At 32.7% G+C, this 14,520-nt stretch overlaps 1 protein-coding gene across 13 annotated transcripts in view; it reads right to left on the reverse strand.

Moving 5' to 3' along the window:
* The window catches only part of RBM26 (RNA binding motif protein 26), an 88,368-nt gene that overhangs the window by 11,033 nt on the left and 62,815 nt on the right, over positions 1–14,520 (reverse strand). For all 13 annotated transcript variants that reach the window (XM_047720208.1, XM_047720207.1, XM_047720211.1 and 10 more), the window contains 3 exons: positions 14,100–14,204; positions 10,219–10,419; positions 7,433–7,519 (listed from right to left, as the gene is read on the reverse strand). In XM_047720208.1, the coding sequence (XP_047576164.1) occupies positions 7,433–7,519; positions 10,219–10,419; positions 14,100–14,204 (393 nt within the window). The remainder of the gene's footprint in view (positions 1–7,432; positions 7,520–10,218; positions 10,420–14,099; positions 14,205–14,520) is intronic.

Here is a 14,520-nt window from a genome sequence, read left to right on the forward strand (position 1 = left end):
TGTGATATTTAAGTCTCCAGGTATAAATTTTAAATCTGCACATGTAAATCTATTATAAATTTAAGAGATTTCATACCTATTACAAAATGCAGCTCAGGGTTTTTAGTCCATGGCCTCACCACAATGTCATAAAATTAAAAAAATTTTTAAGTATTTATATATGATATTTAAGTTTAGAAACGACTTGTAATTTTTTAAAGCTAAAACTATTACATAAAAATATATTACTATAAGAAATTCCAATAGTGTCATGCAAAATGTCTACTCATAAAGCTCATCTTTTCATCCAGTTAAAAAAGGCCAAAAATTTTCTCTAAGTTCTTAAGTTCTATAAGTTCTTAACATTTCTGATGACCTAATACTGTAATTCTCTGTATTTAGCACATATATCTTCAAATTTATAAGGTGAGTCTACAACCCTCTAAAGTTTTTAACATTTTATAGGATGATTTCAAAGCTAGGTATATTTAACATTTTATCAACATTGGCCATTAGAAATATTTGACTTTTTGGCTATATAAATTTGAGATAACTGAGTTCTTCCTTTTTAAATATATAAATTTAAGTAATTTGTAACATAAAATCTTTAATGTTTAAAAAATTCTATAATCTACCCATTTTATTTTTTTAAAAATTCCAAAATTTCTGGTTACATAATGTAAAATATCATAATCCATGACTGTCCTATCCTGAAGAGATATTCTATGAAGAGTTTGGAAAAAAGTCCTGCAACCCACTAAAAAAAGTCCTATGCACTTATGAAGAGTGTTCATGTATATACATATATAGGATATGTACATGGGAACATACTTTACTGGTCTCACACCTCATTCTTATATTATTAATTCAATTATTTCACAGACCCTTTCCATAGCCATAACAATAGATATTTCACTTTTCTTGAATGGCTACTTACATACACACACACCTACACCATATTTAAACTAATTTCTTGAATGGAACTTTGTCCTATTTGTTTGGCAAAATATTCTTTTCTCAACTGGATCTTGATTTTACAATTACAATGTATGTTTTTACTAAAGGGAAAGGGGCTGCTGCTGTTCTTTTTGTCATAAACTTAAATAAGTAAGTTTAAATTTTCATGTACTGTAATTTATCCGTGTTTACCTTTATGGCTTCCAGATTGTGCCAGTCCTTTAAAAAGCCCCCTCCACACTAAAATTACTTTTAGGAATCCCCAGCTTTTTACTAGTCATATGTACAGAAAAAAGAAAAAACTTTTATGCACCTTTATTTTGATACCAAAAATAAAGGCATGATGTATAATTTTTTCCTAATAGCCAAATGTCGTAACATTATTTTCAGATTACTCAGTAAATTTAAATTTCCTGATTTAAATAAAATATCTCCTTGTAATCCTCTACAATTCTTTCATACATTCAGGTCTTTTTCTGAACTATTTTATTATCTGTCTATCCATACCATTACTATATTAATTATTTCACAATGAATTTGGTATCACTCTTCATCTTTTTCAGAATATTCTTAGTTATTCTGACATTATTTTGTCCTTATGCTCCCTGGAATATTTTGGCCAAGTCCAGTATCACACTGTCTTACTATTACTTAATAGTATAATATCAACTAGGTCAATGCTTTTCAATACCGTGGCAGTCACTTCAAGAGTTCTGTAACCATTTTATTAAAATGTACATTTAAAAATGAACTTTGTAACTACTTACAAAACGTTAACAAAAACATCATGTTTAAATGTATTCTACAGGATGCTTATTTGAGCAAGGTGGTAGTGATTATAAAGGTGGAAGTGGGGCTAACTGTAAAAATAAACAAAATAAAGAAAAGTGGGGAAAATAACTCCAGAAGATAAAATTAAATTTGCTCATCTTAATGAAAATAGTTGATAATTTCAATGAAAAACCACCAAAGTAGGGGTGCCTGGGTGGCTCAGTGGGTTAATGCCTCTGCCTTCGGCTCAGGTCATGATCCCGGAGTCCTGGGATCGAGCCCCACATCAGGCTCTCTGCTCAGCAGGAAGCCTGCTTCCCTTCCTCTCTCTCTGCCTGCCTCTCTGTCTACTTGTGATCTCTGTCTGTCAAATAAATAAATTAAAAAAAAAAAAAACCGTAAAAAAACCCACACACACCAAAGTACCAAAATAAAGCCAAAAAAGAAAAAAATATATATATATAGGGACTCCTGGGTGTCTCAGTTGGTTGAGTATCTGCCTTCAGCTCAGGTCATGATCCCAGGGTCCTGAGACCAAGTCCCGCATCCACTGGGCTCCTTGCTCTGCGCAGAGCCTACTTCTCCCAGGGCCTGCTGCTCCCCCTGCTTGTGCTCACTCTCCCTCTCCCCTTCTGATAAATAAATTAAATCTTTTTAAAAAAGCAATAAATAAATCTTTTCTACAGAAAAGAAAAAGGTTTTAAAAAGATACATGGATCTAGGGGCGCCTGGGTGGCTCAGTGGGTTAAGCCGCTGCCTTCGGCTCAGGTCATGATCTCAGGGTCCTGGGATCAAGTCCCGCATCGGGCTCTCTGCTCAGCAGGGAGCCTGCTTCCCTCTCTCTCTCTCTCTCTCTCTCTGCCTGCCTCTCTGTCTACTTGTGATCTCTCTCTGTCAAATAAATAAATAAAATCTTAAAAAAAAAAAAAGATACATGGATCTAAATCAGTAGAAGCTGATATATTCACAGATAAACTCTATTAAACATTTAAGAAAATGTATCTCCAATGCTACTTAAAATTAACTCAGCACAAAGAAAGATGGAAAACTTTTCAGTGACTTTTTATAAAGCCAAGTAGTATTGATACCTGATGTAAGTAACACCCCTCCAGTCTACAAACAAATCTTACTTCTGAAGACTGAATTAAAACTACAAATAAATACAAGAATAAAACCTTATCATCCGCGACAACATGATGAATCTGGAGGGTTATTATGCTAAGTGAAGTAAGTCAGAGAAAGACAAATACCATATGATTTCACTTATATGCAGGATATAAAAAACAAAGCAAACACTCTTAAATACAGAGAACAGACTGGTGGTTGCCAGAGGGGAGATGGATAGGGGAATGGGCAAAATTATCTACAGAGGATTAAGAGGTACAACCTTTGGTTAAAAAATAAGTCACATGGATCAAGAGTATAATATAGGAAATATAATCAGTAATATTGTAATAATGTTATATGGTGACAGATGGTGACTACACTTATCATGGTGAGAAATGAGTAAGAGAATTGCCAAATCACTATGCTGTACCCCTGAAACTAATATAACATGCCTATCAATTATATTTCAATAAAGTCTTTTAGAAGTAAAAATAAATAAAAATTTTTTTAAAAAAGGAAGACTTCAGACTTCAGTGATTTATCGAAGAAAAATACAGTACCATGGGGATCTGTACCAGAAGCAAATGGTTAGTCAATCTCAGGAAACAATATAAATAGATGAGGGGGGGAACCCTCGTATTTCTATAAATACACAAAAATTACGATAACATCTCTCTCTGATCAAAACCCAAAATCACTACAGCTTCCAAAAAACAGGAATCATTTGTATTCTATCTTAATCTAAAAAGCTAGCATCATATATAATACTAAAATTATTAGAAATGTTTTCATTCATTTCATGAGCAACCCAATGAATGGAATGTCATGAGTGGAGACACAATTACTATTACTGTTTTTTAATATTTTTCTAAAGGTACCAATAAGTAACAGAAAGTAAGAAGTTATAAACATTAAAGATGGATATGGTTACCTGAAAAACCAAGGACAACAAAACTGAAAAACTATCAAAAGATAATTTGGTAAGATGGCAGCTACATATCTAATAAGAACAGACGATTGATTTTTCTACATAAAGAAGACCTCATTTAAAATAACTAGAAGTTAAATGACTCGGGGAAAACTAATATATTTATTTATGTAAAAAATTATACGCATGTTATATGTATTTCACATTAAATACTATATGTTACTATATTATATACTTATATATTATGAAATCTGCAGCATATGTATATTACCTATATCGATTTTACATATATAAATAAAATCTATATAAAGAAAACCTCTAAATGCTGTTAGAGAATAAAGGATTGAAATATAATGATGTTATAGAGGAGTATTTGTATCACGAAGATGTTCAATCTCCCATATATTATTCTATCTTTTTAGAACCTGGTAAGCTTATATAAAAAATAAACATGTAAAATCTATGAGGAAGATGCTTAAAATGAGTTAATAGGTGAGCACAATAAGAGGGAATCCAAACAACAACCCTGACAAACTATTAAAATATAAAGTTTAGCTTAATTAAAGCAGTGCAGAAGAGGCACATGAAAAGAAAACTGATCAATAGAAGAGAATGAATCCCGAACATGATCCAATAAACATGGAAAATTTTTACACACTAAGGGTAGTTCGCCTAAGTTTGGTAAACTAGCTTTTACTCAGTAAAATCAAGTAGGCTCTCTATTTCACACCTTATGCCAAATAAAAGTCATAAGAATTTTCATTGAAATGTTTAGAAATTATGAGCTAATTTTCTAGGGAAAAAATTGAAAAAAAAATAATAGAACTCAGCAAGAGAGTAAACAAATGACATTAACAGTTGACAGAAACAGAAATAAAGAGCATTTAAACAAATGTGAAAACGTTCAATTTTAATCATAAAAGTGTATTAAAACTGAAGTGAGTTGCTATTTTACCAAAATAAAACTGATACCATTCTGTGGCTCATGTACTCATGTATATTATATGAGCAAACCACTACGCAGAGTATACACTATGGCAAGTGTGTGGGGGAAAAGGCACTCTCATACATCTTTGGTGGGCAAGGAAATGTGGTACAACCTATATGAAGGGGAATGAAGGAAGCAATCTTAGAACTATCCATCAAAAATTTAAGTGCACATATCATTTCATCCAGTTATATTGTATCAAGAATATATCTATATTCATATTCACATATGTACACAGAGAAATATGCTCCAAGAATGTTCACTGCTGCACTGTAAAAGAACAAAAACAATGTAAAGGCCATCAGCATGGTTGATTAAATTTGGTACATCTATATGGGGAAAACTTCTCACTTTTCAGTCATATATGAATGTCTGAAGTACCTTATTTTGTACTTTCACTATGAAATACTATACCATTTACTGATTACAGAAAATACAGAGACATTCATTCACTCATCTAGGACAATGGTTCAGAAAATAAAAACAAAGAAATATTTGGAAATAAACATCAAAAAAGGTGGATAATCTTCTTTTCCTGGGAAGGCCTATCATTTACCTTGAGTTTATAACCTCTTACATTTTTGGTGTCAAAATTTTATTTTACAAAATGATGATGATGGTACAAGAAATTTGTTTTATATTTTATAAGCATTCATCCTTAACAAAATTAAAAACTGGCGCCTCTATATCAAACACACTAATTTTTTTAAATTCCCAAACTTCAATGGTCCCCCAAATCTAGACGTTTGGAAAACCACTGCCTTAGCCTATATTCTGTTTGGAGAAGATAAGCTTCAACTTAATTTTCTATTGTTTTCTACAACAGAAAGTTACAAAATTTTAAGAATTGTTTTGGCTTATTTGGCTTTGGATCAACAACTTCTATAACTTAATTCAAATGTTTATCATAGCAATGGTAGTTCTTCCTTTCAGGCTATTAAGTAATTCCAACTAAAATGGTATTTACTCTGAAAAGATAATTCTTATTGGATCTAACTTATTTTGTCACTTCTTCAACCCCCATAAAATTCAGTGTTTGTCATACATCAATCCCTAGTCTTTTGAATTGATTGCTATTCATTTGGAAAACATATGCATTGTATAAATATACATGTATTTATATATATATATGTACATATAAAATATATTTTTATATATAAATATGTACACATATATATAGTATGTACATATAAGTATACATATCTGAGGTGGAAAAAGCAATACCCAAGAAAGAGGCTGTATGTCAATAAATTTTCCAAGAGCCAAACTTTCAAAAATTATTTCAAAGGTAAAAAGTTTTTTTCCCTTAGCCATATAAACAAGAAGTTTTAACAAACTTATAATCATTTATATAATGACAACTACCACTGTTTTAGGACTAGTGCCTAGAAAATAGAACATAAAGAGACTTACTCAAGCTACCTAACAAAAAGAAGCTTATTTTTCAACTTATACTCAATAATACCTTTGAGAGAAAACTTGATCAAAGATCTATTTCTTAATATAACGTGTACACATACAAGTTTATAAAAGTTTTAAACTCTCATCAATAACATTTTTTACTCTGAAAAAAGATCTTTAAGTGAAACATTACCCAAAAGTAGATTTTAAAAAAACAAAACTCTAGGATCAGGAACTCCTATTCCATAAAACTATCCACCTCCTACACCACTAATCTTGACACTAGTTATTACAAGGCCCCAGCTGAGCACTTCACTGAGACTTTTCAGATCCACAGTCTTTTACTGGTTACAATGCTCCAAAGCCCAACTCCTACCAGGCTAGGTCCCTAGTAAGGTACCATTGTGTTGTCAGGGAATATTCACTACAAAGAAGACACATCAATTTACAAAGTTTTTAAAAACTTTAATTTAGACCACAATCCACTTAAAAACTTCTGAAAACTATACTACTCTTTCATTCACATTAGGTTAACTGTTTGGAACTCTTATTGCATTTTTCCAAGGACAAGATGGTACATCTATTTCTCTACAATCCTGAAGAAAGAACCCACAGGGCTAAAAATATTCCTATCAATCTCCTATACTTTATACCCATTTTCCTTTTTTTTTAAATCTTTTAAACCCCGATGGAAGACAAGGTTGCATATACTCATCCTTTATAAAGACAATTCAAGATGCATGGTTTAAGACAACCATAATAAAAGGACCCTAAAAGCTACAGCAATGTATCATGCCTGGGCAGAAAGTTATAGAGGCTTAGTTGGGGATGCTGAGCTAGGGACACGTTAAAGTTCAGCGTACTGGGACTAGGAAGCAGCAGATAAGGGATGCTTTAGAAGATCTGACATCACGATTTATCTTAGCTTCTACCTTATCTCTCATGACTCTTTCTGCCAAAGCAGACTTTGTTCTAGGCCAGCTGAGAAAAAGGATAATGGAAAGTTGGGTGGCCCTATCCCCTATGAAAGAGAAAGAAAGGAGAACTGCTAGTGTCTCAAGACAATACAACTTACTATTCATCTTGGTGACTATTCTAATTATATCATGTTATAAACAGAATTGCCTAACTCCTTTAGGACATTCTTTGTGGCCATGAATTACTTCTTATAATCTATCTACTGTCAAACTGTAGTTATTTAGTAAGTAAAAAAAATTTTCTTTATATTAAGACTTAAAAGCAATATTTACAAAACATTTAAATCTGAATTTTCAATAAATCAGATTATTTCTAATACTTACTGCTTCAGCTTCTGCTCTTGTCTTGAATGTAATTACTGCATGAAGTGAAGAGTCATCAATCTGACAATCTTCAATTTCACCATATTGCTTTAAATTAAAAAGAAGTATTTCCTCCAAATAAATATTTTGAAACATCCAAAATCCTAATGGCTTTTAAAATTACCAATAAATGTAACCCAGAATATATAACAATTCATGGTGATTAACAGAAAAAAATGATGAATAATTCATTTTAGTACTTGATATTATAAGATAAAGAATGGTCCTATTTACAATTCTATACTTTTTAGAATTAGGGAAACTTACGTTTGAATCAACTATTCCTTAAAAAAATGAAATAATAGTCACAATTGGGCTTCCTTACTGACCTTCGTAATCCTAGAATATGCTAAATTCTTTCTGAAACCGAGTATTTAATCCTCAGGATATTCTATGAGTTTTTTGTGTCATTCCCAATTTAAAGAAGGTGCCAAAAAGAAGATTCAGAGAATTTAAATAATTTTCCCAAATTTATTTAAGTTAAATAGCAGGAGAGTCTAGGTCTTTTGATTTAACATCCGAACTGACCTTGCTTTCACTCCTATTACATACTCCTCTACACAGCACACTCTAAAAAAAAACTAAATAAATTATGCTTGCTTTTATTTTGTTGGATTTTATTTTTTCTCTATGTAGAAGGATTTTTTTTATCATATTTCCTTTAGACAGCAACCTTTATCATATAAAATTCTAATCCTTTATCATTACTAATACCTGCCTTCTTTCCTACCCCAAAACAAAATAACTATAATCTCATTAAATACACACACACACACACACACCCCAGAAATTTTTTTACAGAAATCGAAAATTTCTGTAAAGATAACAATATTCTAGCATCAATCAGCTCCTTTCAGCTCTGTCAGTTACTAGCTGTTTGAATTTGAACAAGTTACTTAATCTCTTCATGGTTCATCTTCTTCATCTCTAAAGTGGGTACGTACCTCAGAGTTGTTGAGATAACGCATAATATAATGAATTACGTAAGACACTCAGTATAATACCTGCCACAAAATAAATGCTCTAAAACTTTTAGCTATTATTTTTATTATTAATACTACTACTGGTTTAGGTGGATAAATTAATGAAAGCATGTTGTTAATCACAATCTGTAACAGTTAATGGTCCTATATTAATGCAGTTTTCTTTTCTTCTGTTACTTGTCACATGTTCAAATCCCAGGTTGAGACAGAAAACTAAATTTTAAACATGCACCATTCTTAAAGACTATTTTTAAATGTGCATTACCACTACTAACTTTGAAAGGAGTTCAAATCTCTAAATACACACAAGAATCTCCACTTAGAGGCTTTGAATATTTATAAAACCAAAATCCATCCTAGTTGTCACTAAAATACATGCATAACAAACTCACTGGTTTATCTGGATTATTTTAGCATATTCTTTGCTAGTTTCTTGATTAACTATATAACTGCATGCAAAACACTTAATTATCTGAATCTCCTTTCCTTTGTGAAAGGGGTGGGAGAAGCTGGGGCGAGTAACAGGCAAAAATTGGGTTAAATTATCTCTAAGATCCTTTCTAGTTCTCTGATCCCTTTCTTTCTCCCTCTGAAACCATCAAGCATAAGACTTTCCAGACTCCTCATCCTTAAATATTAATCATTTTAGTTACTTCTTTAATGTTTTCCATTTCTTTCAATAATTCCCTATGTCCTGACAAAATATAGTTTCACCTTTGTAACTTCTATTTACAGCCTAGAATATGACTGTCAAACATCTAAATCGGAATTTCCAAAAGATTCAATCTTTTGTGTACCTATCTATAAGCTTACAGATCGTTCAAGATCTAAGCTCCAGTTTTCCTACCTTATGAAATTCTCCTATACTGTTCTTTTTCCATCATATGCCTATGTGAAAGATACTTTTCTGAGTTACTCAAGTACTTACAGTTTTTAATAAATTTAACTTGATGGTGTGGTAAATTATGTTTGCAGCTGCTTACTTTAACTGCCTTGTGTTAAAACAATATATATAAAATCTTTGAAGGTGAAGAACTGGTTATTTCTTTTGTATCCCCAGAGCAGTTACTATAGTCCTGAAGGCAAGGCGGATGCTTAGTAACTAACCTTTGGGATACCACTAAGAATCACAATATTTAAGTTGAAAAGGCCTTTAGGCAAATATAATTTCTATTCTACACACAAGCCCAATGGATCCCAGGAAGTCCAAATAAAATAATGGGTTAGCCAGGACTAGAATCTCATTCTCCTTTCTCATAGGTCTACATTAGACTCATTCCCTTTAATTGCATCCTGCCAGTGAATAGAGCCAACCTCAAGGGCACATATCAAAATTTTGTCTTATTTCATTTCGAAGGTCAGCTAGATCAAGAATATGGTATTAAGACATAAAATTCCATCTTAATTTTAGAGTATCTAGGTGGCCTTTGCAATGTGTTAAATTTTCTGTTCCATGTATATATCAAATGAAACTAAACTGTAGGACATCCCCCTCTGAAACAGCAAAATTTAAATCATTCATTTCACAATATCTGAAGGCCTACTGTTAAGAATAGCAACCTGTCTTCCAGACAGTAATTAAACAAACAAAAAATCCCTCGGTTTATTTTTTAAATAATTAGCAAAAGACTATTATGGATTAATCAAACCCTTTGGTCAGATTAAAGGGTTTAAATTACTCATATTTTCATAATTTCCCCTTCAATATCCATTATCCCCAACAATGATTATCAGTACATGTTCTGTTGGACAGTAAGAAAGTACCGCAAAATGAGGAAGAAGATCTTCTCTATCACTCTCTGTAAACGCAGAAATCTCCAATGCCCTGGGACGATGATCCACCACAGCATGACCAGGCACACCTCGACCTCGACCTCGACCCCTGCCTCGGCCATGAGCTGCACCTCGACCTCTTGAGTGAATTCCTCTACCCCGACCAGATGAAAGGATCCCTCGTTTTGCAGCCTTGAAGAGATCAGACACACAAGTTAAACATCACAATTTCTAACATAGGCCGTGTTACATATATTCTGTGAGAATAGTCAATCTTTTATACAATTTGACATCATATTCAAATACTGGCCTATGAAAGTATCTCATAATTTAAGGTAGGGTTTTAGTTTTTGGTTTTTTTAAAAAAGATTTTATTTATTTATTTGACAGAGAGGCAGAGAGGCAGGCAGGGGGTGGGGGGTGGAAGCAGGCTCCCCTCTGAGCAGAGAGCCCAACATGGGGCTGGATCCCAGGACCCTGAGATCATGACCTGAGCCGAAGGCAGAGGCTTAGCCCACTGAGCCACCCAGGTGCCCCTGAGAGTTTTAGTTTTTAAAGTGAAAGCATTTTAGGTAGCCGATACAATTAGAAAACAAAATAACATTAATTTAAACAATGTTTTGAAATTATTAAATGTGCCTTTTTCTACTAAGTTCCTACTTTCCAAGATATCAGACTGTATCATAAAAAGACCAACAATTCTTGATTTCCAAATAATACACAATGTTAAAATGTTACTTCAGCAGTTTAATACATACATAATATACAATAAATTTATTTTTCCACTTAAAACTTCTAAGTAGTGTATATGTTTGCCTGTTGACTACAGTAGGTATAATTATCTCAAATTCATCATTTTAGTCACTTATACTAACATCACTTTACAACCAATGCAGCACATAAATTTATTTTTCCACTTAAAACTTCTAAGTAGTGTATTTGTTTGCCTGTTGACTTTAGTAGGTATAATTATCTCAAATTCATCATTTTAGTCACTTATACTAACAACACTTTACAACCAATGTAGCACAATAACTTATATTCCACCACATTTTTCTATATGAATAGTATACTATTCCTTCACTGCACAAATATTTAACAAGTACTTCCTATATGAAAGTCCTTTCCTTTCTGAAACTCAAATCCTAGAGGGGTAAGAGACCTTTAGCAACCAAGTTACTTAGTAGTACTAATGAGAAGTAAAGCAAAGAGTAAGGAAATGCTTTAAAGACTTGAACAGAACATTAAAGACTGGCAATGAGTAAGATACTAGAATGAAAGCTCCGTGAGGATATTTACTTGTTTTATTTTCTACTTGATCCCTAGCACTTACAACAGGAGCTGAAAGACTAGATATTTAATGTGTTCAGTGAATCAAAGAAGACACAAAGAACAAAAAACATAAGGGTGTGGAGTGGGGGCTACAGCATGAACAAAGCAATCAAATTTGAAAGAAACATGGTACATCCAAGAATACAGGAAATGCAGTGCAACTGGACTACATGGGATGAAAAAATGAAGCTAGAGAGATAGGCAGAACCAGATCACGAAAAATTTTAAGGACAACAATTAAGGATTTTTAATTTTATCCCAAGAGCCAAGAAAATCAGTTAAAACATTTTAAACACAAAAGCAGAGTGATACCATCAAATTGGTATTTAACATGTTATTCTGACTAGTTTTAAGAACAGAGTAGAAAAAAGTAAGAACAAGCTGGGAAACCAGTCAGTAGGCTACTAAAATAGCTCCAACAACAAGATGGAAGCTTCGTCTACAGTGGTGGCATAGAGGTAAATATATTTTAAGATACATTTGGAGGTAATATGTATAAAACTTGATAATTAATTGATATGGACAATGAAGGAAAGGGAGGAATCAATGAAGATTCCCAGATTTCTGGTTTGGGTAACTGTATAGATGGAATTTAGGGGCAAGACAAATTCAATTTTGAACAGGTTGAGTCTGAGGATGTGAAGTATCCAAGTAGAAATGTCAAGTAGGCACCACTGGCAAATCTCTTTAAGTATAAATATTTGTTTGTTCATCTCAAGACAGTTCTTTTTTTTTTTTTTTTAAAGATTTTATTTATTTATTTGACAGAGAGAAATCACAAGTAAGCAGAGAGGCAGGCAGAGAGGAGGAAGCAGGCTCCCTGCTGAACAGAAAGCCCGATGTGGGGCTCGAACCCAGGACCTGGGATCATGACCTGAGTCGAAGGCAGCGGCTTAACCCACTGAGCCACCCAGGCGCCCTCAAGACAGTTCATCTTAACATTTGCTAAAATAATTATCTAAAACCCAAATAATAAACTTCACAGGTCAAGGATTAATGTTCATAATGGAGCAGCATATACAGACTTATGCTCTGAGCAACACTATCTCAAAATATTCCCTGAAAAAGAGGATTTATGAACAAATCTGAGCAATACTGAATATGTATATTTAGGGATTCACGAACCAAAAATCTCTAAAGAAACCCTATGGCAACAAGCATGTTTAATATAAACTTTTCCAAGTTTATTTGGCCTCAAAAGCTTTTTGCACTAATATGTTAACAAAAAATGGAATTGGTATGGTCAGTGACACACTCTGGGAAATAATACATTACTGCATATTCCAACGGTAACTACAAACTGAAGTCTAGCCATCATACAAGTAAACCAGAAAATGCCATTCAGCATTTAGTTTTATTATGATAAAGAAACAAAGCATGGACTAATAAAGATTACTGGTAGAACCACTATTTATTTACTAAAATTTCTGAGCCAAAATTTAAAAAATAACCTGTTTTTTAAAGTATCACCAACAAATAATGAATTCTGGAACACTGAAATTTAAAAAAATAAATAAAAAATAAAATAAAGTGCCACCAACATAGGCAAGTAATCTCCATAATAAAGAAAAAACAATTTCTATATTAACTGAAAGAAATCTATCTTTTTCAAAACCTGTTACCTTGGCCAGAACACAAAGGCAACCCTATCAAGTTTCCAGAGAATGCAAAATGTATGTAGGTTGAGAGACCATCCTGTTTCTATGACAGGCAAGATGGAGCCTTAAGACAGCACAGTGGTTTGGCTACTAAATGTTAAGTCTTTAATACCTGGATGCCAGTACTAAATTCAGAATATGTCCTATTAGAAAAAAAATCATCAAGGCGCTAACAAATTTGGGCAAAAAAAGCATAATTCTCAGATGAAGGCAAAATAATTTAAAATATAAAAAATTTTAATTGTGGCATCAATCATAAATGTACCCAAGTACCAACTGCATTAATGACATTAACATCTGTGTACTTCAAAATGTAATTCTGATTTTTAAACACTTTTTTGCTAAATGTTACAAATGCTCATTATAATGATCAATTTCACTAAATTTTTCTTATACAATTATATAGCTAAATTAGAAGTTTATTTTCTTTTATAAACATCCACAGCACCATCTATAGGCAAAACTTAAGTAAGCATGCTTTTAATACAGTTCTCCACTAAAGTCTAATCCTCACAGCAACTCAAGATAATATGTCTGTATATACACAGAATATCTATCTTTGTAATAACTGAAAAGGCTTTAATAGATCTTGGTCCCAGGGAGAAGGAGAGACTAAAATTAGGAAAAGAACCGAACTCACTAGAAGTGGAAGGACTTAGGTGTACAGGTAGAACTGCTGCCACCCCTCATTAAGTAAAGATTTTCTCTACCAGTTCTGAAAAATTTGCTAATTTCTTCTCTCTTTCCTATATCAAATCCCAGTATATATGTCACAGACTACCAACAATTATAGACTAGAATGAGGGGGATATATTTTCAAATTGGCCACCATGACTACATCTGCTCCTCTTTGGCATACTATGTAGTTGTGGTGAAACATACTTCCAGCTGTAATTCTGTATACTTTCTCCTAAGTTCAGTGACTTCTTCTCCAGCTTGCATCTTCTTATATAAATCCAGTTCTGTATCAAGCAATTCTTTCTGCATCTAGAAAATGGTAATTAATAATTTAAGTGACAAAAATATCCTGCATTTACAAAAAACTTTTTTTTTTTTTTTCCAAAGAGCTTTTATAGATTCCCATTTAATCCATACATTCCTTCTGTATCTCCAGTCCTACCACCCTAGTCCAAGCCATCAATCACTTCTGGGCTACACTACTACAATAGCTTCCTAACTTGTTCCTACTTCCATTCATTTCCCTACAGTTCATTTTCCATACAGAAGCCAGAGTGAGATTTCTATGGGCTGATACATGAAGTAATTTTCAGGAAATAACTGTGAAAAGAAAAAAACAAAAACA

This window comes from Lutra lutra, chromosome 3 (genome assembly GCF_902655055.1).
Source record: "Lutra lutra chromosome 3, mLutLut1.2, whole genome shotgun sequence".
In the NCBI taxonomy this organism is placed as follows: Eukaryota; Metazoa; Chordata; class Mammalia; order Carnivora; family Mustelidae; genus Lutra; species Lutra lutra.